This window comes from Cyrtonyx montezumae, unplaced genomic scaffold (assembly GCF_038088225.1).
Source record: "Cyrtonyx montezumae isolate F1298 unplaced genomic scaffold, pur_monq_1.0 scaffold_2, whole genome shotgun sequence".
NCBI lineage: Eukaryota > Metazoa > Chordata > Aves > Galliformes > Odontophoridae > Cyrtonyx > Cyrtonyx montezumae.
In genome coordinates, this window is record NW_027071936.1 from 8,880,155 (window position 1) to 8,906,941 (window position 26,787).

The 26,787-nt window shown below is 43.2% G+C and overlaps 2 protein-coding genes across 6 annotated transcripts in view; both read right to left on the reverse strand.

Annotated features, from left to right (window-relative positions):
- Nucleotides 1-26,787, reverse strand: part of MAML3 (mastermind like transcriptional coactivator 3) — a 413,710-nt gene that overhangs the window by 83,583 nt on the left and 303,340 nt on the right. The window lies entirely within an intron of this gene.
- Nucleotides 5,047-26,402, reverse strand: MGARP (mitochondria localized glutamic acid rich protein). 5 transcript variants are annotated; one of them, XM_065736354.1, is made up of 7 exons: nt 26,306-26,402; nt 25,365-25,468; nt 24,222-24,318; nt 19,366-19,581; nt 8,025-8,183; nt 7,368-7,416; nt 5,047-5,825 (listed from the first exon to the last, which is right to left on the reverse strand). In XM_065736354.1, exons 1-6 carry the CDS (start codon nt 26,388-26,390, stop codon nt 7,370-7,372), a joined length of 708 nt encoding a protein of 235 aa, XP_065592426.1. In that variant the 5' UTR covers nt 26,391-26,402; the 3' UTR covers nt 5,047-5,825; nt 7,368-7,369. The 5 variants fall into 5 exon arrangements, with proteins under 5 accessions (XP_065592426.1, XP_065592422.1, XP_065592423.1 ...); XM_065736350.1 differs by having other exon boundaries at nt 8,007-8,183; nt 26,306-26,394; XM_065736351.1 differs by lacking the exon at nt 5,047-5,825 and having other exon boundaries at nt 7,235-7,416; nt 8,007-8,183; nt 26,306-26,394.

Genomic DNA, 26,787 nt, shown 5'->3' on the forward strand with positions numbered 1-26,787 from the left:
ATAACCAATTACCTACAGAAGCAAAGATGCTCATTGATAATTCTCATTTTCCACTTACAGCCAACATTTCTAATGAATAAAACCCTTACAGAGAAAGGGAGAATAGTGTGGACACAACACCTTTGCATTCACTGAAGGGTGATATCTACAGGCAGATGACACAACACAGTCCAGGAAAGGATTCAACAAAAGCCACAGAGTCTCTGGGAACTCAATAATCCAGCAGGGTGGAAAAAGAGAACAGCTCACGAACCCAGTCACACCGCAGCCTGGTTTGGCAGCGCTGAGATACAAAGAACAGCACACATCCCAGTAGGTGTGCACACAGTACCTTCCTGCAGACACATCTCTTGCTGAATGAAGCAGCCAAGCGTGCACCCTATCCCTGAGCAGCACACTCCTGCACCAAGTCCCCTTACAACAGAGAAAACAGCTTTGCTGCATTGTATATATGTCTTTTTACACATAATTAGTGGGAAAACAGAAAGAGGCATACCTGCTCCCACCCTCACAAATTAGGATAGCAAATGGGCTGCGTTACGTGCCCAAGCACCTGCCCACAAGAAATCCAAACACTATGATGCTTTCAGCTATCAGAGAAGGTTAAAATGCTGCATGCCACAGCTGCACTGAGCACATAACAGCCATCCAAAAACAGAACCTTAAGTGAATCCCTCAGTGCACAACTGCACTCCACTTAACAGTGAAGCAAGCACACAACTCAACAGAACTAGAAAATTAAAGTAGATAAGCTGCTGTGAAAAAGGTGGCACAGCGTGTCAGCTCTTCTTTATCAGGCTGGGCTCAAAACAAAACTCAGAGCATAAATCTGCAAACTGCTTCAGTTTCATTTAAATTGTAAGCAAACGGAAGAAAAAAGAAAATAAGTGTTTGAGAAAAGTTTGCACACACTTGTACCCACACATGAAAACAAGAAAACTACCCGGAACGCTGGGCAGCACTGATGGGAGGCAGCTGCTCCCACAGCACTCAGAAAACATGTAAGAGCCCTTGGAACAATGTTCCCCTTTTATTCAGCTGGTATCCAAAACCGCAAGGACAGATTTATGCGGATACCTACATAGATAGAGCCGCAGGAACAGGACCGCGGCCAGCAGCATTATCACATACCAGTGTTTGCAAGCAGGCTTTCCTTTGATTCAGCCAGAATAGCTAAAGAAGTCAGCTAGAAAGCAGAATCAGGTTATGCACAGAGAAACGCAGCAGCCAAGATCACTGCTGAACAAGGCTTCCTATGGGTACAACAGCAGTCTATCACAGGCAGCACCTCAAGCACACCAGTAAATGTCACTTTCACTCTCAGACCTATAAACACATTATGCCAACTGAAAGTTCTTTCTAAGATGTTTTCCCTGACAGAAGACATTGTGACTCGTAGTATTTTCTGTAAGCTCGTCATCACTTAAAAACCTCCGGCATTCTGCAGAAAGCTTGGTGACTTCAGCACGCTTTACCCTACAAACAGGCTCCCTTCCCACTGGTCCCGAAACCTTCATCCCTCACCGCCCTGCTCGGTACCAGCGCTCCTCTCCCCACCGCGCCGACCGCTGGCCCTTAACATCCGTTTCCATTCCCCGGCAGGCCGGAGGAGGGAAAAATTATTCATCGCTTTACATAACAAAAGAGCAGGGACGAGGCAAAAAAGAAAGTTAAGGACGCAGGTTTAAAAACAAAGCAGCAGTACAACAAAGGAAATGGCGTGCCTAACACAGTACTCATCGTCGGGGGATGCGCTGGAGACCAAAGAGGTGAGGGCACTCCAGTCGGGCCGGGGGAAGGGAGGGGCGTGGGGACGGCCCCTCCAGCACGCATGACAGCGAGCGGCCGGGCGCCGGGCTGCCATCTTCCCCGCGCCCCGTGTAAACAAGGGCTGCCCCGCCGCCCCGCAGGCCGCGCCGACGCTGACAGCCGCCCGCGAAACCGAAAGCGCCGCGGAGGGGGCTCTCCTCGCCGCCGACCCCCTCCCTCTGAGTGCCTCCTGTCACCGCCCGCCCGCCCGCCGCAGGAGCCGGCGCCGCGCCCTTACCGTGCCCGCGGTGGGGAAGCCGCCTCCTTCGCCCGCCCGCGACAGCGGCAGGCGTGGCTGGGCGCGGCCCGAGCGCGGCCGAGGCCGCCCCGCGGCGGCGGCGGCGATGAGGGCGGGCGGGGCGGCTGCCGCGGCGCGACCTGCCCGGCCCCCCCGCGCCCACTCTGCACATGCTCACGCCGCCCGGCGGGGCGCTGCGGGCATGCGCGGCCCCTGCGCAGGCGCCCGCCGGAGCCGTCGCCCCGGTCCGGAGCGGCTTGGCGGCCGGTCCCGGTACCGGCAGAGCGCGCGACGTCGGCCGAGCGGTTACGGCGCCATGTCGGTACGGAGCACGCCGCTGTCACAGCTTGCTCGGGCTGCGAGGTTCGGAACTGCGGCGGGTTCACCGGGCTTTGACGGCTCTAAGTACCCTCCCGGACACAGTAACGAAAGGGAAAATGAAAATTAGAAATGAGCAGAATCGCACTTTGTTTATTCCCGTATGAGCTGTTCAGCTCTAGTTTTTGGGGGATGCTTTCGCTGCTCTGGGTTTATCGTATCCCTACCGCCTTTGATTGAGTGCCCTCTTCTGTTTGATGGCGTGAGTGCACGATAGCCGGTGCTTAATCACTCACGCAGCCCTCTGTGGAGAACGGCTGAAGAGCTAAAGCAGCCCGACGCAAGAAGGAGGAAGCCGGGAGAAAAGCAGTTTTCAAGAATTCACCACAGCTCACTGTATCTACAAAAGAAACAGGAATTACAATCCTGATTCACATTATTCTCTCGTTTCTTCTTCATATTTTCCTCCTCAATTCCACTAGCTTGCATGCTGCAGTCGATAGCGAACAGGGAAGAAGCAGGACAGGTGGCAGAGCTTCCTGAGATACGGCACAACGCAGCAATGTGTGACACTTGGGACACAAGGGGCACAATCAGAGCTCACATGCATCTTTTATGACAGTGTTGAGGAGGACGGAAGGTTTAAAATAAGGATAACCATTTATCACTAAACAAGCAAGATTCAAGATAGTTAACTGACACTGAATCTGTACATGAAGCTGATACGTATCTGAAGTCCTTCTTCCCATCCCAGAAAAGCTGGAGGACACAATGCCTCCTACAGCATCCCAAGAGGAGGAGTAAAGGCCTGAACGAAGGAAAATCCCATTACCTCTCACACCGTTCAGTGGCCACAGCTCTGGAATAAACCTTACTTTTCTCATTCTGCACACCTTCTGTTTGCAGTAAGCAGAGCTACACCAGCATACAACCAAAACGTTCCTACGAGCACAACTGTCCGTGCTGCCAGCCTGCAGTTTCAGCCATATATTTACACAGTTGCCCTATGTTTTCAAGAAGCGAGTCAACAAAACAAATTCTGTATTGATATCAACACAGGAAAGGGTACAACTGAAATTTGCTCCCAGCCCTTTAGCCAAGCAAATCGCAGCAGGCGGTCACCTTCCCACGAACCGGCACTAGAGGGAGATGAAACGCTTCGCTGCCTGCTTTCGTATGGCAGTTCGGACAAAGTCCAGGCTCTCGAGTTTTATTCTCACACTGGAAGTATATAGTCAAGCTCAGCATTTCTCCCCATCTCCTTTTGTCTTGCCCTCTTCAGGATGTTACGCCTGCTGTTAATGCAAGGTAAATGAGTTCTGAAGCAAACTGTGTGTCATCACAGCTGAAGTTCATGATATATTTCTAGCTTTTCAAGCTAGAAATGACATGAAGCATAAATATGGGTTATCCTGAGACTACTACATTTTACTGAAAACTGGGAGATGATAAACTTTGGAAAGGGCCCCATAGGCTGAGCTTTCATTCTTCGTGCATCAGTTACCATGGACTAATATACCCCTTTGTTGTCTGTTTCTCATGTACCAGAGCAACTCCAGAGATGAAGGGGGCAGTCAGCAAATCCTACAGTGTCAGAAACCCTACGTCCAGACACAGAACTTAAAGCTTTTTCCCACTGGGAATTTGTGAAAATAGCTCAATAAGAAATAGTACGATTAAGAGTATGCATCCATCACAGAATGTTTAACCTACCAGATAACTACAGACACACATCCAACGAATATCGAGCTAAGACTTTTATTTCAGCAGCTCCGAAATAATCATAGCTCCTTCTGATCATAGAGGGTTTGTCCTTGAAGCAGAAGGCTGTGGAAGGGCTTCATGGTTCCTGGGATCCTGATTTCACTTCAACATTATTCCAGGTATTTATAGACAGGTGCAGGGGCTTTGGGCTGTATTTCTGTTGGAACACTTATGATTCTCTTTATTATAAAGGGAAGAGTATGAGTTTCTTTATGCAATGGGTAGGAATGTTATAACACTGTAATTTCCCTTTCAGCACTTTTCCTAAGTTCTGCTAGCAGTTGGATATACCTTTTAGTTCAGAATTTCTATGTAAATGGTGTATACTACACCTTATTTAGGCTTCATTTAGGATTATTGTTATGCTGTGATGGCAGTAACACTTTTCAGCTGATGGTGATCTCAGTAAATATATTTTAGTACATGCACACTCGTGCTTGCAAATAGCAGAACAGAGGGTTAAGAGAACACTGGCATACAAACCAGTTATTTATTATAGATATTATTAAGACAACAATAACAAGCCAAGGTTATTTAGTGGTTACAATTCTGAGAAACAAGGAAGAAAACAAAAAAGAAAAAACACCTGGCCATTGGCTTGTAAAGGGCCTTGTGGATAGTTGCCCCTGTTCTTTTTCACATTTGGCACAATTTCTAATGTGCCCCTTTTAGGGAGAGAATATTTCAACACATAATTGTTCTGAGTACCTATAGCCATTCTGTTTCTCATTAGGCCCAAAATGATCCTTGTCCATTTGAATTCCTGTGCCATAGCCACCTATGGGGATTTAGCTGGCCACATGCCAGCTCTCAGAGGAGCTTAACCACGGCCTAAATTGCTCCTGATTTGTACAAGAGTCTTCTCTCAACTTGTTTTGGTTTGGGTTTTTTTTTTTTGTTTGTTTGTTTGTTTTTATGCCACCTACTGCTAAGGCAGAACACCACAAAGACTGTAGCAAACTGAATGAAGTTTGGTAGGAATGGGGCTCAGCACCCCCAAGTAGAAACCACCGCTCCAATCAATAAAGACAACCTCAACCATGTTTCTTTTGATGCTCATTGTTTTTGTCAAGTTGCAATACAGTACTTACTGCTACTACATGCACACAGTTCTTGTTCTCAGAGCAGAAGCTTTAAAAACATTTACTCTGATCTTCTATTGTGCAAGGAAGCATGGTTTGCACAGGAGGAAAGCCAGATTTTTTGTACAGCCAAATGTCCTATGGTTACAATTGCAAACAGGTAATTTGTATAAGGTTTTAACTTCCATTGTGTTGTGGAATGGCATGGCGGTATAATTATGCGCCACAGTTTGGACCAAATGTAAGAAATGGATGTAAACAACTAGACAACCAGGAACGAGAAGAAGCTCACCTGGCAGGGGTGCCATGAAGCCTACTGCTTCTCTAAGCACATCTATCTATGGCATGCTGGGTGGTGGCACTGCTGACGCTTGGTGCTGGGTGCTACTTTCTAAAGCAGAGTTCTCAATGACAGCAGCATCTGTTTAACTAACTGAAGTCGTATTATGTAGTCTGTTGCAGCAACGAACACTGGTCCTAACGCGTAACACACGGTGTAACAAACTGCACAGCTTGTTTTGTGTCTCCGAGGAAGAGGCTGAGGTTTCTCACAGGAATCAGTTGATCACCACAAATGTTTCTGTTAAAATTTTCAGAGGCGTCAGAGCTGCTCACTGGGGAAAGGAAGAAAAGAATGTGTTTTAGAGGGATGTTTAGCAACAGACTTCATTCATCATGTCTTTTTCTTTGCTAACATACAAAGCACGCTGTATTTCCAATGGCAGGTTATCAGTTAAGTGAGTTACAGCACACAAACACTATTGCTGTGTAAATCCTACTTATCTGATAGTTTGTAAAAACTTCCTCTGCTACCCCCATCAAAGCATGATTTCAGTGAATCCCTCCATTTCAGCCCTGCTGCTCAGGGTAAGTTATTTCCCTGCATGCTGAGCATGTTCACTACTCCTTATACCTACAAATAGTTACTCGCTTAACTTTAAGCGTGAGGTAAACCAATCATGCTTGCTGAGATCACCAATGTAAGTAGTTTCATGGCAGTGTCAGTTTGGGGCCAAGACCCACGCACAGAACTGCTGCATGCTCTCCAAATAAAGGAATACAGCAGTGTATTCTTACTCAGACACACTCTCAGCATCAGTTCCAGGTTTGTCTGAAGATATCCTCTGTTACTACTATTACTACCCTTTCACTGAATAAGTAGTATTTGTTAAGATGTCAACTGGTATCACAGTGCTGCAGTTTTTAGGGTAGCAAGAGGTTGTCAGGTGGAGAGAAGAAAAAATAAACACTTCCTAACACTGTTACTTTCTTTCTTCCACTGCATTTGTGTGTCCTCGGGTGCCCTTTGCCTTCATTTTGAGCAGCACCCCCAGCTCTGAGGAGCACAAGGATGATTTTTCTGCACATGTCAGACATTCATTAAATATCTGCTTTCCTTCAAACCATTATTCACAGTTGTATGGGAACTGTTGAATCATGGCCTGAACCACTGATTGATCACCTGAGGTGAGCATTGAGTCACTCGCAGGAGCACAGGTGAAGGCAATTCACCTGTGTGACCAGAAGGGGTCGAGTCTGGCTCCACCTCTCCCAGACCCCACTTAAGGGCTGACCGCCGTTAGGAAGGATCTTTTTCTGGGGATTGCTCCTTTGGAGTTTTTCCACTGCAAGCCTGGGATATGGATGAGCTTTCTATCTCTTTTTTGATTATTCCCTTCCACCACAATTTTCCTAGTTATACATCCTGACAACAAAACAAACAAAAATGGGCTGGGAGGTAACTTGTCCATGTTTACAATGAGGGTAGTAAGAGAGGAGTTCACTTGTATGAGGTCTAGTATCTCTGTAATTTAACTTGGCATTCAAAGAACAATTTTTGCCTAGGAAAAAAACAATATAACTCATGTCTTAATCTATTCTGTGTGGAAGATAAACCCATAAATAAATACCCTGATTGAGACCTGAGTAAGTTTTGCTCCGTAGGCATCCAAAAGATGCAAACAATGATAGTTAAACAATAAGAAATACTATTTTAAAATTTTTTTTATCTTTCAACAGGGCAGTTGTTGGGTGTGGAAATACAAATTCACCGTCAGAGCGCACATGTAGTCTTTCCACATGCTACAATTGCCACTACCTGGGAAAGACATAACAGGGGATTGCAGGAAGCTTCCTGCTAAAATTGTACTGTGTACCTTTAGGGTTCCTTAGCGACTTCTTCAGGTGCCTTCTCCTCATCAGAAACTGAAAATGGACACAAGATGCCAATAAGAAACACTGAATAGTACAAATGCAGAAACAAAGGAAACAACTTACTCAGCTATGAACAAGAAGGGTCCTTTGGACTAAAGGGATATGACTTTTCACACTGCGCATGCAGACATTTTTCCCTTTAACTTAATACATCTAGCTGTTATAGAGGTTAGGGGACAAGCTTCAAAACAGCTTTGAAAATCTCTGCTGTGATGATTTTAACATGTATTTTTCTTTGTATGCAATTATATTCAAACTCAAGAGCAATCCTTTATAGCTGCTCTGAAATGTTGTAAGGTTTATAAATACCACATTCTACATTACTCTTTACAAGGGTGTAATTTAAGAAGATGATATCTTTTCAAATTAAGTCAGACTTTTTTTTTAAAAGCCTGTTAACATTGCATACAGTAAGAGGGAACTTTACTCCCAGCCACTTAACCAGGCACTGAGTTCAAATGCCACCAGCAGCCAACTTGCATCTATTTCTAATGCATAGCAAACAAGCAGACACAAGGTGTCACTTCAGCTAACTCTGTGCAAGCAGCCATTAGTGATTTTAGAGACAAAAGCTTTCAGACCCAGCTGCACTCCTGCACCTTCTGAAGCTCGCCCCGACTCCTCAGCATCAGCGTCCTGGTTCCTTGTGGCTGCGTCAGACATCTCTTGAGCTGCTGAGGCTACTCCTTCCTTGACACTGTCTAAGTTTTCATCATGGGCAGAAGAAGCTGCAACATCCAAGACTTCACTCACAGTTTCTATGAATCAAATTAAACAGATAATTGCCTTGTCTTCCTCATCCATTCACCAGCATGAGATGGAAAGCAGGCAAGGCTCGCAAAGCGCCCACCTAACAGATGTGTTGGAAGTAATTGAAGGCAACAGGGTCTATAAGAAGATTAAGTTTTGCTATGCAAATACATTTATGTGAGGGGAATTCCAAGAAACAACACATATCTGATTCTTCCAAGTGTTAATGATGTGCAAGATTCTAATGGTTAAGATTTCATAGAAATAATCCTCATTTGATCAACAGCATGGGACGTAAAACATGTGCTCCGTGCATCCTTGCAGAGGTGCCATTAGTAGTTTTAATGTGGAAATATCCTAACATTAGGCTGAAGGGTCAGGCTGTGATTGCTAACCAGCCATTTTTCAGTACACCTTAAGGATAAAGCAATATATATGTATAGAAAAATCCAAAATATGTCTATTCATTATCATGTCTGTGTGTGCCTACACTCTGCAGGGAGACCAAATGTATCACTGTATCATGGCCACATCAGCTACAGCAGCTTAGAGCAGTCACTACCCACTGCTTCAGGCACTATCTTCAGCAAAGATTCAGACTGGCCTAAGGTCATCTTAACACTGTCTTTTGTCCTATTACTAGATATCGTTTGATGTTTTGAGCATCATGAAGATAAGTCCTGCTCATTTTGTAATTGTTGCTATCAGTGCAGGTTTCTTGACATATATGAAACTAAAAGTTGCCTAACATCAACCTTATAGAAGCTTATATTAAAAAAAAAAAGTTTTTTGTATATAAAAGTATATGAAGTTTAGTAAAGCAATGGAACAGGTTGCCCAGAGTGATGGTGGAAGCCCCATTCCTGGAGACATTCAAGGTCAGGCTGGACAGGTCTCTGCACAACCTGATCGAGCTGTAGGTGTCCCTGCTCAACGCAGGGGAGTTGGTCTGGATGACTTTTAATGGTCCCTTCCAACGCAAATGATTCTATATCAGTTCATCTATAGAAAGCTATTCAACACTTGCAAGATATTAGCTTCCCCATATTGCTACAGTTAGAATTTAGGGGGGAAAAAACAACAAGCTGTTCTATGTGGTCAGCTGTTACATCATCGTTCTGTTCCCCAGGATAGCATCACGTGTGCTTCACAGTCAAAGATGCAGTAGAGTATATATATCAGGAAGGATCTTCGTGTGTGGTTTTGGTTGTTCAATTTGATATTGAACAGCTTGCATAGAACTTCAGTGTTCTTTCCCTGCATTTGCATTCCCAACATATCATCCAAAGACGGCATCATCGTGAGCACAGTGTTGTACCAGTCCATAGATATTAAAGCTATGTTGAACATTAACCCAATATACCAAAACAAGTCTATTTTTTGGTCCTATATGTGGTTCCATCTTGGAACAAATGCTGCGTTCCACTTACCAGATAAACACATTTTTTCTCTGCTCTAGGGAATCTCTGTGATCCCAGAGCAGCTCCCAGTTAATAATTACATGAAAATAATCTGAAAACAAGTCACCCATCTCTTTCAGAATCATATCAGAAGAACATTATATATAAGAACAGATCACCATACCTGCCTCTTCTATCCATCAGCTACTAGCACAAAACATCAAGCTCTGCAATTTCTCCTTTTCATTTCCCTGATTCATCCTGAACCACATAATGTAAAATCAAAAAATGAATTCTGCAGAAACAAGCAAAATCATTTATCAACAGCACTGCAATTAGATGGCTTCATAATTTGACAGTTACATTCGGTGTCTTTTTCCTACCTCTACTCTTATTAGGACATATTACCCTACAGACTCCATACGTATCATAGTTTCATTATATTATAAGGTATTATAGCAATAGCAAAACTTCAGCCTTCATGTAAAAAATTCTTTTTTTGTTCATTTCTTAACAAAAGAGATTTATTTTTTAAACAATTCTTCATCAAGCATTTGTCAATTAGAGCTATTATCCCAAGGAAAATCTTAAGTCACAGAGTCAATGGATTCCTTTCTCATTTTTTAGGTAATTTGCATATGATATTGCACTTGCAGATCTGAATTAGGAGCTTAACCTTCTTGTCCTTGCAACAAAAGATAATACAGAGGAACTTCAGGCCTCTGAGGAATCTATCCTGCTCACTAAAGTAGCAAGGCTTTACAAATTGCAGAGAGTACAAAGTCTCCAGGGTATCTGGACTCCTGGCATGGTATTGCTGTACAATCATCAACACATAACCTTTATAATATCCACTGCTTCAGTTTAACACTGAACTCTAACAAAAATAGCACCTATTTACGCGTAAGATAATGACATGCACTCTTAACCAGTTTTCAGCTCCTTTGCTTTACAAGATCACTATTTAGAAAAGGAACATGCCCTTCCAAACTGTGCGTGCAGAAACATGATTGGGCAAGAATCAGCCACGCACTACACATGCACCAAACAACACCAAACTCCTTATGCTCTGAAAACTCATCTGTTTTGAGTTGAGCAAATATAAAAAAGGAAATTGACTTTTCAGACAAAAGGAAATTAAGTTTTTGTTTTGTTTTTAAACAAGGCAGCAGCATTAGGCAGCTCCAGTAGCTTACTGGCAGTATGTCTAACATCTAATTCCACCCAGAAGTACAATTTTTAGAGAACTGTATCCCTATCATTTCAGTGAAAAAAAGCTTCCTTCTATATAAAATTATTATTACCACAGTCTCCAAAAACACAGTTTTCACCCCTGCAAATTAAAGATGTTCCAGCATTGAGAAAGCAGGACTATACATCTCTGTGTATTCACAACAGGACAGAAAGCATTCCAAATCCATTGCGTTTCTGCATTCTCATGATTTTCAATTGAGTGATCACAATATTAGCAAGCTCAGCATTCTCCCAGCAGAACAGATAAACATGATAAGCAGGGACTTGTATGACCCGTATGACTGAGTGATGTTTGCTCCAGCTAATAATTTAAAAAAAACAATTTCAAATCACACACGGGTTGAGCTTCTCCAGCCAATAGCAACAACATATGGATACCTTTTGAGAATTCAGATCCTACTACTTGCGTAACATCTTCCCCCAAAGCTTTGAAGCTTCCCAAGCAAGCTTTAAAACTTTCCTGAGGGACTTTTCAAATGGGGATCTGTCTGGACTTCTGTCTGGGACTCACAGTTCCCTTCTGAAGTTGAACCTACTTCCATCGGCAGTCATGTTTTCCAGGTGGTGGGATAAGATGCTTTGAAGCAGGCAAGTGAAAGGGAGCTATGGAACAAGATGAGCAGATACTGATGGAAGCGGATCTGAAATCTGTTAAGAACTTGGCTCTTACCAGAAGTTTTGTAGAAGATAACCTTTCTGAGAGCACTTCTACATAGGAGTTACTGTCAGATTTCAGAGTTCAGTATTCAAAAAGCTGAATTTTCCAAGGTCTGTTTCAGACCGCGCATGAAAGCGAACAAACAGAACTAACAGTGATCAGATATGTACTTATTATTTCATATGTCAGGTTTCATTGACCAGAAATCCTGAGAAAAAAAAAAAGAAGACCCACCACAATAGGATATGAGATCAAAGAGAAGAAAACTCGTAGTGTGGCATGAAAAGAGGGAAAAGTCCACATTCAAATGAACAAACAACACAGCTGGGGGTGGAGAGCTCTCTGGGAATTCAGTCCTTGCAGCACAACTTCCACCACCTTTGGCCAGTTACCTCAGCAGTGCTTCAGAGCATTCTCCTCATTCTGAGTGCTTGGTTGTCTAACACCTTCGATTATTCTTAGCAATCTAACAGTGCCAGTTTATAGATGAGCAACAAAAATAGCCCGTAGGTATAATTATACTGACTTGCTTATTATATTAAAAATGCACTTTTCTGAATCATCTTACTTATGTCTTGCTTTTTTTTTCCTCCAACATCAAGAGGAGACTACTATCTTTCATGCAGCAAGTCATGTTCAATTACTTCTGCAAATGTTATTATCTGCAGAAGAATTTGGCTTTACAAAGCTAAAATAATACCCAATAGCCAGCATAATACAAATGGAATCTGCCTGGAGCCACAGAATCCACTCAAATCAAAGAACCAAAACAGACTTTCAGACTTCAAGTTACCTACAGCATAACCAGAGTCGTACAGTTATTCCAAAGGAAAAAAAGGTCAAACAATTGTGAAAAAGAGGAACAATATTCTATTGACAGTTACGTGTTTTTCTTTACTTTCTTTGTAAGAGAACAAATTATATCAGAATGTGATGCTTAAGTTTACATACCATCCACAGGGTAAAAATCTTCTCAGTGAGCTCTGCTGTGTGTCTCTGAGACATCCTCTGAAACATCAGGGTAGTCAGAGAAAATATTCCCTGCTTAAAGCTTAATGTCAAAATCTGCCTCATGTTAAAGGAGCTCAAGAATGTATTTGTGAGAAACTGAAAAACAGAACTCAAAAGTTGGGGGTGCCTGGCTCCCTTAGATCTGTACTTTTGTTCACTTAAGACGGTTTCCAAAGTAGGAACCAAAGTTCAGCGTTTGCTGGCTTGGGGAAAAGTTGTTTCTCTCCAAAAAGAGAAGGACTGTCCAAAGATTTATATGAATATGCCAGCACCAGGTTGCATTGCCACCACAAATGGACAGAAAGGAATTACTGATGGTACAAAAAAGACAGGGATCTCCTTGAAAGAGTCCAGCAGAGGGCTACAAAGATGATAAAGGGCGTGGAACACCTCCCTTATGAGGAAAGGCCTGTTCAGCCTTTAAAAAAGAAGACCCAGAAGAGATTTGATCCACATCTATAAATAACTAAGGAGCGGGAGGCAAAGGGACAAGGCTGAACTCTTCTCCTCATTGTGTGGCAATAGGACAAGGGGGAATGGCCACAAACTGAAGCATAGGAAGTTCCACACAAACATGTGTGGGAACTTCTTCACAGTGCAGTGACGTAGCACAGGCACAGCTGCACAGAGAGGTGGTGGAGTCTCCTTCTCTGCAGATGTTCCAGACCCGCCTGGACGCCTACCTGTGCAACCTGGGCTAGGGAGCTGCTTGGGCAGGGGGATTGGACACAATGATCTCTAGAGGTCTCTTCCAACCCCTACAATTCTGTGATATGGCTTTTTCTGTAAAGGAGGATACTTACAGTATTTCTCTTTGTGGTATATATTTTTTTCATTTTACTGATATTGTCACTCAGCACATGCTGTAAAATTCTCTTTTCAATGAAGGTGGTTGAACAGTCTTTCCATTTACCAGCTGATGCCTTCATGTACTCACAGTTTTGGAGAATTACTTTCTATTCATAGTATCATATAAATACTATGTTTGGAGAAGACATCTAAGATCATCCAGTCTACCCTAACCCTACCACCAATAGAACCCCACTAACCCCTCACCCTTAGTACAACAAATAAATGTTTCTTCAGCACCTCCTGAGACAGTGACTCCATCACCATCCTGGGCAGCACATTCTGGCACTTGACCACTCTTTCAGAGAAAAAAAATTCCTGACATCCAACCTGAAACTCCCCTGGAGCAACTTGAGGCCATTCCCTCTCATCACTCACACAGGAGAAGTGGCCAACCCCCACCTTGGCAAAGTCTCCTTTCAGGCAGTTGTAGAGAGCAATAATGTCTCCCTTGAGCTCCTCTTCTCCAGAATAAATAATTTCTATTCCTTTCTTTGCTCCCCATAAAACTTTTTCTCCAGATCCTACACCAGCTTCACTGCCCTTCTCTGGACACTCTCCAGGGCCTCGGTGCCTTTCTTGCAGTGAGGGGCCCAAACCTGAACTCAGATCTCAAGATGCGGCCACACCAGTGCTGAGTACAGGGAGACAATCGCCTCCCTGCTCCTGCTAGCAACACTGTTTCTGATACAAGCAAGGATACCAATACCCCAGGTCCACTTCTTCCACACAGTCTTCCAGCCACTCTGCCCCAAGCCTGTAACATTGCCTGGGGTCGCTGTGGCCAAAGTGCAGGACCTGGCATTTGGTCTTGTAGAAGCTCATCCCATTGGCTTCAGCCCAGCGACCAAACCTGTCCAGGTCCCTCTGAAGGGCCTTGCTACCCCCAGGCAGATCAACACTTCATGCTAGCTTGGTGTTATCTGCAAATTTACTGGGGGTGCATTCAATGCCCTCATCCAGGTCATCAGTAAAGGTATTGAAGAGGACAGGCACCAGTAAGACCCCTGAGAAACACCACTCGTGACTGGTTGCCAGATGGATGTGACTCAGTTCACCATCACTCTCTGTGCCCAGCCTTCCAGTCAGTTCCTTACCCAACAAAGAGTGTATGTGTCCAAGCCATGGGCTGCAGCTCCTGCAGGAGAATACTGTGGGCGACAGTATCAAAGGCTTTGCTGAAGTCTAGGTAGGCTACATCAACAGCCCTTCCTTCATCCCACAGGCAGATCACTGGATCATGGAAGGAGATCTGGTTGGTCAAACAGGACCTGCCTCTTGTAAACCCATGCTGGCTGAGCCTAATCCCCCAGTTGTCCCACAAATGCTGTGATCTCACTCAAGATGATATTGCTCCCATTCATCCAACACTACAGAGATCTTCCTGTTCTTTCTGCTATAATGAGTCATCCTTAAGCTCAGTTTTATGAAGGAAAAATATAAGGAAGAGATAAGAGAACAGTGGGCAATGCGTGGCAGTCTGAAGGATGGCAGATAAACACAGCAGCCCAAAGAACAGATGAATAAAGGGATAAACATGAAGCAGGAATAGCCAACAGTATTTCCACTGACATGAACAGTGCCCTCATAGGATCACATTCACATAATTCAGTTTTCTAAAGCCTAATTTATTTAGCAACATCTACCATAATCAATAGAGAGAAAAAATATTCTAAAAGGAGATTAAAAACACATAAATCTTTATTATACTTCATAATTAAGCTTAAATTTAGTCAGATGAGGTGAATATTTTTCCTCATTCTGTTTGTCTGCTGTTACACCATTCTACATGTAAAGGCCTGTGTAAGGCAATGAACTTGTCTACATAAAATATGGCAAACAAGCCTCTGATAAGCTGCAGGGAGAACAGCACTGCAGACATTTTCCCAAGCTCCAAGTACAGTTAAGGCCTGCCCAACCCTATCCATGCTGCACTCTACCACACCAAGAGCTGCAGGCTGAGCAGCTTCTCCTTCCTACATGTCACACAAACAAATGATCGGAAGAATGCATTTGTTCTACAGAGCATTGTCGTTTTGAAAGCTTCTGAATAAGTATGAGCAGTCACAAACTACTCTGAGGACTTCTGAGCTATCTTCCAAATAACGACGGTGTCACAGCACAGATCAGAAGGCATCTAAGTGTGCACCCAGACTTCGGTAACTTACCAAGCAAAAACAAGTACACTGATCGTGTCGGGTGTTTTCATCCGTTTGGCATCACTGTGTGACAGGGTCAGCAAAAGTTCTGTCCAGAAAGCAGTGACTCCTGCCCAGCACGGCCTATGTTTGTTTCTCTAGGTTGCAGACAGCTGGCATTATAATGTCATTCAAAGCTTAGCATGGAAAACACTGGCACATTCAGGCATTAATCCTCTTCAAACATAGTTACTCACCCCTCCTAAATCCAGCCATAGAAGAACAGTGTTTGAAATAATAAATGGAGAAGAGACCTCACTCTTCAGTACTTGCAAAAGTTATAAGACTCTATGTTACAGAAGCCAGGCATCTAGGAATCATGACTGTAGGATAATTGCTTTTGCTTTTCCAGCTGATGATACCAAAACCTCAAATGTCTGTAACAGAGTTGGAGAAGAGTTTTTAGCAGCAATCCAACAAACTAAATCAGTTACTAATGCAAAAACTGTGCCTAATCCAAAGAGTACCTTGCCAATCTGTGCATTTCATAGCATTTCTTATACTGGAGAAATAACTTATCATTACATAGTACACATTAAAAGGAAAACAGCATGAAACTTACTGGCATCAGGCAGTCACCAAATGAGTCAGAGAAATGACTCAAGTAATAAAGGAAGTAGAGAAACAGAATTTAAAACCTTCGAAAGAGAGTAACAAGGCACAGTAAGTGGAGTTTTGTTTGTTTGTTTTGCAATGGTACTTCCCAAAATTCCAGATGCCAGCGGTGGGATGTAAATCTCTAAAACTGAAATGACCCCAAATGCCCACATCCAAGGTTTTGCTCAATTCTGAACATCCACAGGAGTTCATGCATTCTATTTGCTTGCTGGACCCTTGAGATGACCACCCATTGGTTGAACAGCTTACATTTCTGAAGATGCTACAGGAAGCTTTTTATCAATGGAAACAATTGCATTTAAGAAGGCAGTGGTTTAGTGGAAAAAGGAATCTTTGCATCTTCATGTGGAGAAGCAGTATCACCCCACGAACAGAGTAATAAAAGTGATTTAAATGAGCTTTCTTCAGAGAGAAAACACTTCTCTGCTTCATTAAAATAAGAGAGAAGGAAAGTTATGGACAAATACAGAACCAAAAGCTATTTTCAAAGTGCTTATAATTACTAAATAAACTACCACTTTTCAAAGACATGAGTAAGCACTCTGAACAATGTGGGGCACATACAGAGAAGAGAACTTCTGAGCCAAAATGCTCTCTTGTATTTAATGCACAAGATCAATCAGGGCTAGCTTTTAGGAAAGGGATGCTGGTTTAAGCTTTTGTGTCAAGACCCCACGGTGTTTGTTAAAACCTTCAGAAGGTCAGAGGCATCAACTGCTCAGAAGCATGGCTGCTCAGCAGGCCAGGGCCTGACTGGGTGTGCAGAGGAATACCAAGGTGACCTGGTGACAGAGCCCCAGCTGCCTTGGCAGCCTCCCACAGAAGGACTCAGGTTACACAGTGACCACGGCTCAACTTATCCCCAGCGGAGGAACCTCACATGAACCTTCACTCTTAGCTTAGGCACAGTTAATCGCACCAGCCTTCATTAGTGCCCAGTGGCACAAAATACCTGTTCTCCAAACCAAGTTCTAACATCCCAGAAACACTGAAGAGATCAGACACTCCCTGGCTTCAGATGCTGGTGATCACTGAGGTGAAGCACTGCGAGACGTGACATGCTCTTAATATGTAATACTCTGACTAGAGGCCAGAAGGAAGATGGGTGAAGCAACAATTTTATGCCAATCTCTACGATTTTATGTCCTGGCAGCTTCACCACTCGGCAAAGAACAATTGCTGCTGCGAGACTGGACGAAGGATACAGCCCTCAGAATCCCTTAAAAATACCTTTGCAACAGAAGCACCATTCTAGCCTTGGGTTTTCACTATGTTGCCAAAGAAAATAGACCTAGTAATTGCTAAATACCACATCTGCTCAGCCCCAGCAGTTATGAATGGTTACACCGCGCAGGTTTGCTTTTATAAAAATAGTAACTTAACTACACAAAGTTACCATGCCTGGCTTTAAATACTCAGATTCAATATAGGTACACACAGTGCTTCTCAGCCAAGAGCCTAGAGCCTTTGGTGCTTCATATTCAAAACAACAATAGGAATAGTTGCCATACAGAAATCCCACCTTCCCCAGCAATCAGTAGCTATCCCAAGATCAGCGCCATCAAAGGAACTTTCAGCACTTCTGGGTCCAAGCAAGCACCCACTCCTTAGAATGAACATTTGCACTTGCTTTGTAGGGCAGCACAGATAGAAACATCTTATAGCATCTCTCTCAGCAGCTTTGATTCATTATCTTTAACTTATACCAGAATATTTCCTTCCTAAATTGTCTAAACATCCTATTGAAATAGCTTGTTTTTTTTTTTTTAGCTGTGGGTATTTTAACCTCCACCTCGTGAACATTTTATGTAAACAGTAATAGTCACAGCAAATATACTTACAGGTTGGACCAAGCGCTGTTGTAAAGTCTGTTATTTTAATGGATTGTTTTGCAGACTTACACAGGAACTATTCACACAAGAATTAAAATCCCATCCATATCCAAAGTTCTCACAGCAGTCAACCACTTGAAGAGCTGTGCCATATCCCAAGATTGTTTGTTAAAGAGGCAGCTAAGATGCATCCTCAAGGGAGCCACCAAAGAAAAAAGGCAAATATATTTCTAGAATTGGACAACACCTTTCAAGGTACTACAGTAACCTCCCACACACTAGCAGCTGAAATCCTTTTAACTTCAGTTTGCCTTGCATTTTGGATCTCTCCTTCAAAGTAGATGCATGTTTATTTTCTCAAAAGAAGTCAAATACAGACCTTCAGTAAAGGTCCTGTGTTTCATTCAAACTGAAAACTACCATTGGTTTTTCCACTTACTACAACCACACTGAAATCATTCTTTCCAAAGCAAGGATTACACTGAATTTTCTCTTTCATCACAGACTTGCTCATGGTTTCTTTTTCTGCTGTTGTTTGTTTTGTTTTTTTTTTTAAGAACTGTGAAGGCAATGCTTGCTGCTTTCATATCTATCAAGAAATTTCAACTGCTTTAGGTGGGCCAATCAAGGGGGAAAAGTTATTGCTCTTTACGTACAGGTTAGTAAATAAGTTTGATTGCCAAACAAAACAAAAAATGAAGTTAAATTATAATTCCGCATTTTATGCAACTTACATTTGTGTTTGTATTACTGCAGAATTGAAAAGAAATGATAAACCAAAGTATTTCAAAGAGAATTAAGAGTACTGGATATGTAGCCTCCAACTGACTTGTGTTTAATGCTAATGTGATGTCTTATTGTGTTTTGAAACTTCTAACCTGATATATCGTTAGGACTGAGATCATAATGATCCGTGGGTTGTTACACAATTCCACTGAAGTTCACTATCAGCAGAACTATACTATTTAATGTGAATATCTTGGGAAAAGCTTGTGAGATACAATGCTCAGATTCCTTGACAGACCTTAGGAATCAGGTCACAGGAATAACAGTTGAGTAAATTGTATTTCATGCTTACCCATTAACATAAGGACTTGAAGGAGCAGAATGGGGTGATAAAATAAAACTTCTAATTCTCCTAGCTTTAGACCAACTCTGGCACCACAGGCAGGATGCTTTTAGAAACACTGGTTAAATGAACTCCCTTGAAAGCTGTGATCACCTTATGCTCATGAGGTAACACCTGAATTAGTTTTCACTACAAGACAATCTCCATTAGGAATGCTGGTGTTTGTTCTTCGTGTTCTGCTGTAAGAAGCAGAGTTTCAAAACTCACAACACACGCACAGAAACTGTATTCTTTGATTAACCTTGCACTGCAGGAGCTTCTGAATTAGCAGCAGCTTCCTGCTGTGCTTCCTCCGCAGCGCTGGATGCATCTGCAGCCGGCAAGTCACTCTCTCCTCCCGTTTCTGGGGTAAGCCCAGAACTCTCCTCCTGCGCTGCAGGTCCAGCAGTGGCTGCTGCATCAGCTTCTTCCATGGCCACATCTGCTCCAGTGACTTCAGCTGTCTCCTCTTCATCACCTTTTAAGGGTTTATTACAAATAAAGAAAGCGTAAAGTGTATGCATGCAATACAACTTCACCGACTACCTTCACAATCGTCCTCAAATTTTAAAGTGGAAAGCTAACTAACATCTGGGATCAGAATTTACGAAGCAAGTTGTTATATAAAAAATTAACCTCCCCTACTATCAAGTGTGACACCATAAAAGATGTTTACAAGATAAAGAAACCATATTCTTAACTACCACATTTCACAGCTGCTTCAGTATATTAACAGACCATGCGGCTTAAAACGAGTGACTGCACGAGGTGGGGATGCAAGGAAGGATAAAAATAAAAAGTGTTGGGAAGCAGATCATACCAAGTGTTGCTCCAAACCCACTTTACTGATAGGGTCAGTGACAATGCGCTCTGACTTTGCAGGGAAATTGATTCTTGTGCAGTTTGCACCTAGCAGTGGCATTACCACACCACAAATAGTACCCGTGCTACCATACTTAAAAGCTCTTACATAATGTATTACCAGTCAGGCTCACATATTGGAAGCGCTGCAATCCAAGGCAGGGCTATTTTCCAGGCAGCAAACTTGGCTGGCAGTAGCTACAGCAGTTCAGAGCCCAACACAAAATTAGTTTTTGGATGGGTTTTGTGGCATCTCTCAGCTCTGTGCCACCAGAGATATTCTGCTACCCCTGTTTATCCTGCATCCTTGAAGCCATATTGACTGTGCTATGAGCACACTTCAGATTGCAAGAGCCATACCACTCAAGTAAGAAGATCCATGGGACAGAAAGAAACAAGGGATTCCTACTAAAATTAGGTGTATAATCAGAAAATAACTTGAGAATGTTAAGTAGAGTGCCCAACAGTGACATGACCAGCTACGACTGATTTTCATTTTATGAAGTCCCAGCTGTCTCAGAACTGCCTTAATTCCGTGGGACAGGCTCTTTAGAAATGAAAAACCCAAATCTTCCCAAGCACGTGAACTTACAACTTCAGCTGAGACAAATCATCACAAACTAATGGCACAGAGCAGCACAACTAGAACACGAACACCATGCAAGTATGCACTAAGATCAAGAAAGTTATAGAGCAAGTGTTCATTGTAAGTTTACTACCAGACCCAATTCACCAGGTGAGAAAACAGAACTGGAAATAAAATTTGCAATAGAGCGTGAACTAAGTGAGGAAAAGAGGGAAAGGTTTAAAGAGACATAGTCAGATTTTTTTTCTTTTGTATGTGATTATATATGGAACAGATTTCATTTTCATTTCTTTCTTTTCTTACGGCAATGCAAGCTTACCTGATTGCATTCAGGTTTTAACGCAAGTCTACTCACTGCTTAGTGAAAATCAAAGATTTGTCCTGCACGATCTGACCATGTCCCTTTAAGAGAAGGCTGTATTTCAGAAAAACTAAATTGATTACACAAAGAACAGACTAACAGCCAAGCTCAGCATTCAGTACAATTTATTGGACAGTCAAGTATAGGGTGCATTCATTCAGGACAGCCAGCTTCAATCCCAGCACTGCCTTCTGCAAAGCAGATTCACTAAGAGCTCAATATGGTTTGGCCTTGAAAACATAGGTATTTCTTTTAAAGTCTCACAAGGATGGAGTTTTACAATAGAAGGCATAAAGTCATCCCAGGGTAGGCTGCAAGGTACGCAATGGTGAATCCTTTGTGTTTAACTTCCTCGCCTTTGGAAAGAGATTTCCCTTGTATTTTAGTCTGGAAAGTGTAAAAGCAGAGTAGAGATTAGACAGATTGAATCAGCTTACATTAAGTTTAAAAGAAAAATCATCACTAAAAAAAGAGGAAATACAGAGTAGGTTAAAAGGAGACACACGTGAATGGAAGACAAAACTCAGTATTTGCTAGATAAGCAAGCAGAATGTTCCACAAGGCAAGCATCATTTTACAGTTCAAATCATGTTCCAAATTTCCTACTGCTACTTCATGTCCAGTTTCTGCCTGGGGCATTTTAAAATCCTTCCCTACATCTGAGAACAACTTTCAGTTAAAAATTGCTGAAGAATATTTGCAATTCTTTTTTTTTTTAATGTCTTACATAACAATTAAATTCCATTTAAGTGACATTTTGACACACTAATCAAAAAAGCCTACAGTGGTGTTTGATACTTTCATTCACTTCGTCAACACTGTTTGTTACATGAAGGTCTTAATAACTGGTTTGGGGCACCAGGAAAGAACTTTCCCCAGAATGAAGAACCACAGAAGTCATTTGGATCAGCAGAGACTTAGCACTGGCACAGCTGCACAGAGAGGTGGTGAAGTCTCCTTCTCTGGAGGTGTTCAGGACCCACCTGGACACCTACCTGTGCAACCTGGGCTAGGGAGCTGCTTTGGCAGGGGGTTGGACTCGATGAGCTCTAGAGGTCCCTCCCAGTCCCTACAGTTCTGCGACTCTCTCTGATCAGCTGTACCCTAGTTGTAAGTCCTTCCAGCACAATGGTTTTTTTTTTAACTACATAACACATAGCAAACACGGCACAGGTGTGCTGTTCGGCATGCTGCTTTACTATCCTCCATTTCATACTGTTACTAGCAGTTTTACAGTGTATTTTAAGCTTGAACTTAAATGATCCTAAAGAGTATTAGATGACTTTGAGAGCACAGTTCTTAACCAGCAATGCTTACTGTGAAACAGTGTAAGGACTTAACTGAATCTAAAGAATACACAGGGAAAGAAGCTGTAGTGGTGCTTTTGGGAAAAGCAACACTATGGCAATATGCCACGACAAGATATACACACCAAAATAAGACTACACAGGGCACAGGAGAAAGGGGGAGGAGGAGATTCTATTGAGAAGGTACAGAGAGGATTCCATAGGAAAAGTAAGACTAGAAACCTCTCTGGGGAGGATACAGTTCAGAATGAAAAAGGGTTTTAAAAAAGAGCTGATTCAACAGTGTTTTTGTAGTGTGAATTGAAATCAGTCACAAGTCCAATTAAAAACTCAGGCTTGAGCATCTAGTCAGGAGTCTAAAGATCCAAATTAAGGGGGAAAACAAGTGTCAGAGGTCTTCTCTGGATGGCCCCACAACTGTTTTAAACTTCTTACTGCCTCTCCTTAGTAATAGTAATCATCTGCCATGAATAGCTATATTTAAGTAAAATACTAAACAGCAAGAGGCATCAGGTTATGTGAGGGTATCTGAAATGGCAATTAATTAAGCACTGAGGACTCTTATCACAGTCTCAGGCAACACATGTATAGTCTTCTGGGGGTAAATAGTACCACTGATGCTGGCATCCTACACAACGTATTGGTGAAGTAGTGTTAAAACACAGTACCTTGCAAAGAGAACCCTAAGAGGGGAGAGGGAATGTGCTGACATTTTGTGTGGCCTGGGAGGTGTACTTAACACTACTGTGCTCATATGACCGCGTTGGCATAACTCTTGCTTCATCCCTGAACAGCAGAAGACAAGGTCATTAGGAGAAAAAATGTACTTTGGTCCCAGTCTGATTTTTTGTTTTAGGGACAAGAAAGAATTGCACTAAAATTGTAGCCAAAAATCTCTGCCGATTGGAAGTTCAAGACCCGTGTTACTTCCAGCTGCTTCAAAGAATCTACATTAAAGCATTTTGCCACTTTAAACCTTCAAATCTATAATTCTAAAAACTTCAGAACTGAAGAGCACGTTGCGGAACTTCAGGAAGATTAAACTAAATCACTTTAGAGGCAGACAACTTAGACGATGTTTTTGCCCTGGAAATTTCAACTCAACATACTCGAACCTATTCTTTGATAGCATGCAAATATATTGAATCAATTCTCCAGAAGCCACCCTCTGAAAAAGTTGACAGCTTCAAGAGCGATGGCTCCATGTTTTAAAAAGTTGTGCTTTTTGTTTTTAGGAGGCTTGCTTTTTTTTTTTTTTAAGTGGCAAATCAATAATCATGGCAAGGTCCCTTACATGCCATTTTTATAATTGCTTTTGATAGCAAGGCCATGCTTGCCAAGTTCTATCTTTCAGATTAACCGTGTTTTAACACTAATTGATGTGGACAGAGACAACATTCCATTACAAGCATGTGAACTAACTTGGTCTAATTATTTAAGCATGAAGGACTATGTAAGGATTTATCATACATTTCAGTGCTGTTTGCTTTTTGTTTAGACCTAAAATAAAAAGGATTCAATCCAAGTTGTGGGATAAGAAATTAGATCTATTTACAATGTTTCTTTGTTTATTTATTTGCTTTTGTTCCTAACTCAACAGATCCACAGTGTTTCGTGACACACGTGGCCTGGAGACAACATGTTGGCTGAGAAAGAGCTATCATCTGTTCTTTTGTTTTGGGGTAGAGCCGGGAAGATATCTGATTTTAACAGCATTTAATCAAAATTCATTAAGATTTCGGTATATCAAATGAAAATACTCAAGATAGAATGAGTGGTTCACGCATCAACTTGTTTCATCCAAAGATACTGCAGCTTGGGCACGGGCCAAGATAACTGCCTAAACACAAAGCTCATCTACAAAATTTGAGCAGAACAGTCCTTGCTCCAAGTCGCAGAGAGCAGGCAAGGACTTGGACACTGTGAAGGCCTGATGAGATAACCCAGAAATCTGCTCCAGATCTTTGTGTACCCACAGAAAAGGAGAGGAGAGCTCCACTTACCCTTGTAAGAGTCAGCTTTATGTTTCTGCCCTCTCTCGTGGAGAACATTGACATGATCAATGTAGTTGCTGCGTGAGGAACCAACTACCTTGTAGGTCTGAAAAAAAATATATCTAAACATATATCTAACTAATACAAACATGTGAGATAAGATATCTAACTAAGATTACCAAACAAAATAAAGGGAAGAGGGAAGGGCTTCAAACAAGCACTGCTGCTCATCTTAAAAAGGATATCAAATGATTACAAGCAATGTTAACATATCAAAAAATCCATTTTTCTCCACTAACATGTGTAAGAAACATATGGGAATTAGAAAGAAAATAACGGTGCTTCAGGAATTGAACTGAATATTTCAAAAGGCAATTATGCTTTGGTTTGTATTTGTATAAAAAACTATGGTAATCAAAAAGCTGACAGCAAGAGAGTTTATAATTCCTTTGGACAATCAGACAAGAGCAATGGTATTTTGAGCAAGTAGATCCCACTCACCATTCTTGAGGATTAACTGGGGGGGGAGAGAGAAACTTGTTCCATTTGGGGATGTGCTAGTCAGTATCTCAGTTCTCAGTAGGGGAAGGGAGCTATGAAATGAAGGTTTTAGGGACCTGAAGCACAGTCTGATGACCTTAGAGAAAGGCTGGTGAGAGACTACTATAAAAGCTTGAAAATACTCAGGGTTTACAAAGCTCAAGCATGCTTTTTTCTAAGTAATTAATATTCTTATCTTCTTTTGTGCTCCAATTAAGCCAGTTCCTAATCTTCCCCTCCCAGCTTCAAACAGCTTCCTTCACATCCGTCCTGCCCACCACACAATGCTCTTAACATTTGCAGTTGGCAAGAAGAGACAAGGTGTTAGTGACAGATGCCTTACTCCATCTTTGGAGGAATCAATTTCACACAGCTTTAATTCTTTTCCACCAAGAATCTCAATACTACACACATCAAAATAACAATGAAACAGGCAAGAAATGTGCATCGTTTCTTTAGTTGTCTTCATCTGATTTTTCTATTCAACTGTATTTAATTACGTGCTGTAACATCCACATTCTATTGACAGACCTCATTTTTCAGTTGTGTTTTTAAAACCCAGAACACGCTTAGAACCACATCAGCTCAGAAAGCACAGACAGGTCCACTTACATAGAAAAAAGCACCAAATGCAGCAACCCCAGTGATGAGATAGTAAATCATGTTCTCTCCAGAAGAGCCAGGAACGCTCCCAGATGACATCTGTCGAAGAGGTGCTACAGAAAAAAAACGCTATTTATAGTGATGTAAAATCAATGCTAATACGTGGTCATAAAATAGAATGATGGAGTCTGAACTTTAACATGGGAAGAGATGATTGAAAAAGCTATAGCAAAATTGGGGGATGCAGCTTAGCGATGTGTAGGACAGTGGAGAAAAACAGGGAGTGGTGCCCAAGTGAATGAGGTGCTATCTGAGATCTTCTGATGAGCATACAAGTTTCTGAGAAGGATGTCTGCCTGTCAGCTTCCCATCTCTGGGCACAGTCATACAGATGCATCCTGCCTAGGGAAAGTAGGATTAACCTGCCTCTATTCACTCTTGCTCAGTGTCAGCAGAGGTACCAAATTCTCTTCGGTTTAACAGCAGACAACATTAGGAAAAAGCCTTTTGCTTTTAATTCCGGCTTTTTCGTTGCCAGCTAGGCAGCTGACCTTCAGATGAGGCTGCGCAGGGCGGGCAGACAGGGTTACACAATGCCGTCGGGAGCACACACCGCACCGCGATGACAGCGCAAGCCGTGTACCGCGGCCTCGGGGTTCCTCTGAGGCACGTTTTACCCAGACGCTGCTGCCTGGCGACACGTGTCCGAGCGCTGCGAGCAAAAACAGCCCCGACCCCTCCCGACACACGCCAGGCTGCGTTTGCCATCACCCCGCGTGCTACCGGCGCCGCAGGGCTGCGGCATCCCTTCCCGACCGCGGGTCCGCCGTCCCGAAGGGCATCCGCGTCCCTCCCTCGCCCGGCCGAGCCCCGCCACCGGTCCGCTGCCCGCGACCTTCACGCGTCCCCCTCCGCCCCGCTCACCCCCCCCCCCTCCCCCCCGCACGTACCGCGCTGCGAGAGGCGGTTGGCAGCCGACGGCGCCCGGCTCAGACGAGCGGCCAGCGCCTGCGAGGCGGCCCTGCACAGGTACATGGCGGCGGCGAGAGCGAGCCTGCGGGCGCTACTGCAACGGGCACCGCAAAACGGTCACCGCAGCGGGCTGCGACGGCCCCGCCCCTGCCGCACCGAGGGCGGGGTGTGCGCTGGCACCGCCCCCCCCCGCACCTGGACGACCGAGCGGCTGCAGGGTCGCGGGGTGCTCGGGTGGGCACGCCTCACAGCCCTGAGACCTCCCCAGCCGTCCCGCACGGGCATCTCAGCTGCCTCTCCCCTCCCACACAGGCGGGCAGCACCGCTGTCACCGCTCCATTTTGATCCCCTCTGTCCTTGACTGCCCTTGACTTAGAGCAAGCGTAGGGCTGAGCACTCAGAAGGCAGCAGCGGTTCGTCTCAGCAGGGGAACAGCCAGAAACACCGCAAAGTCACGGTG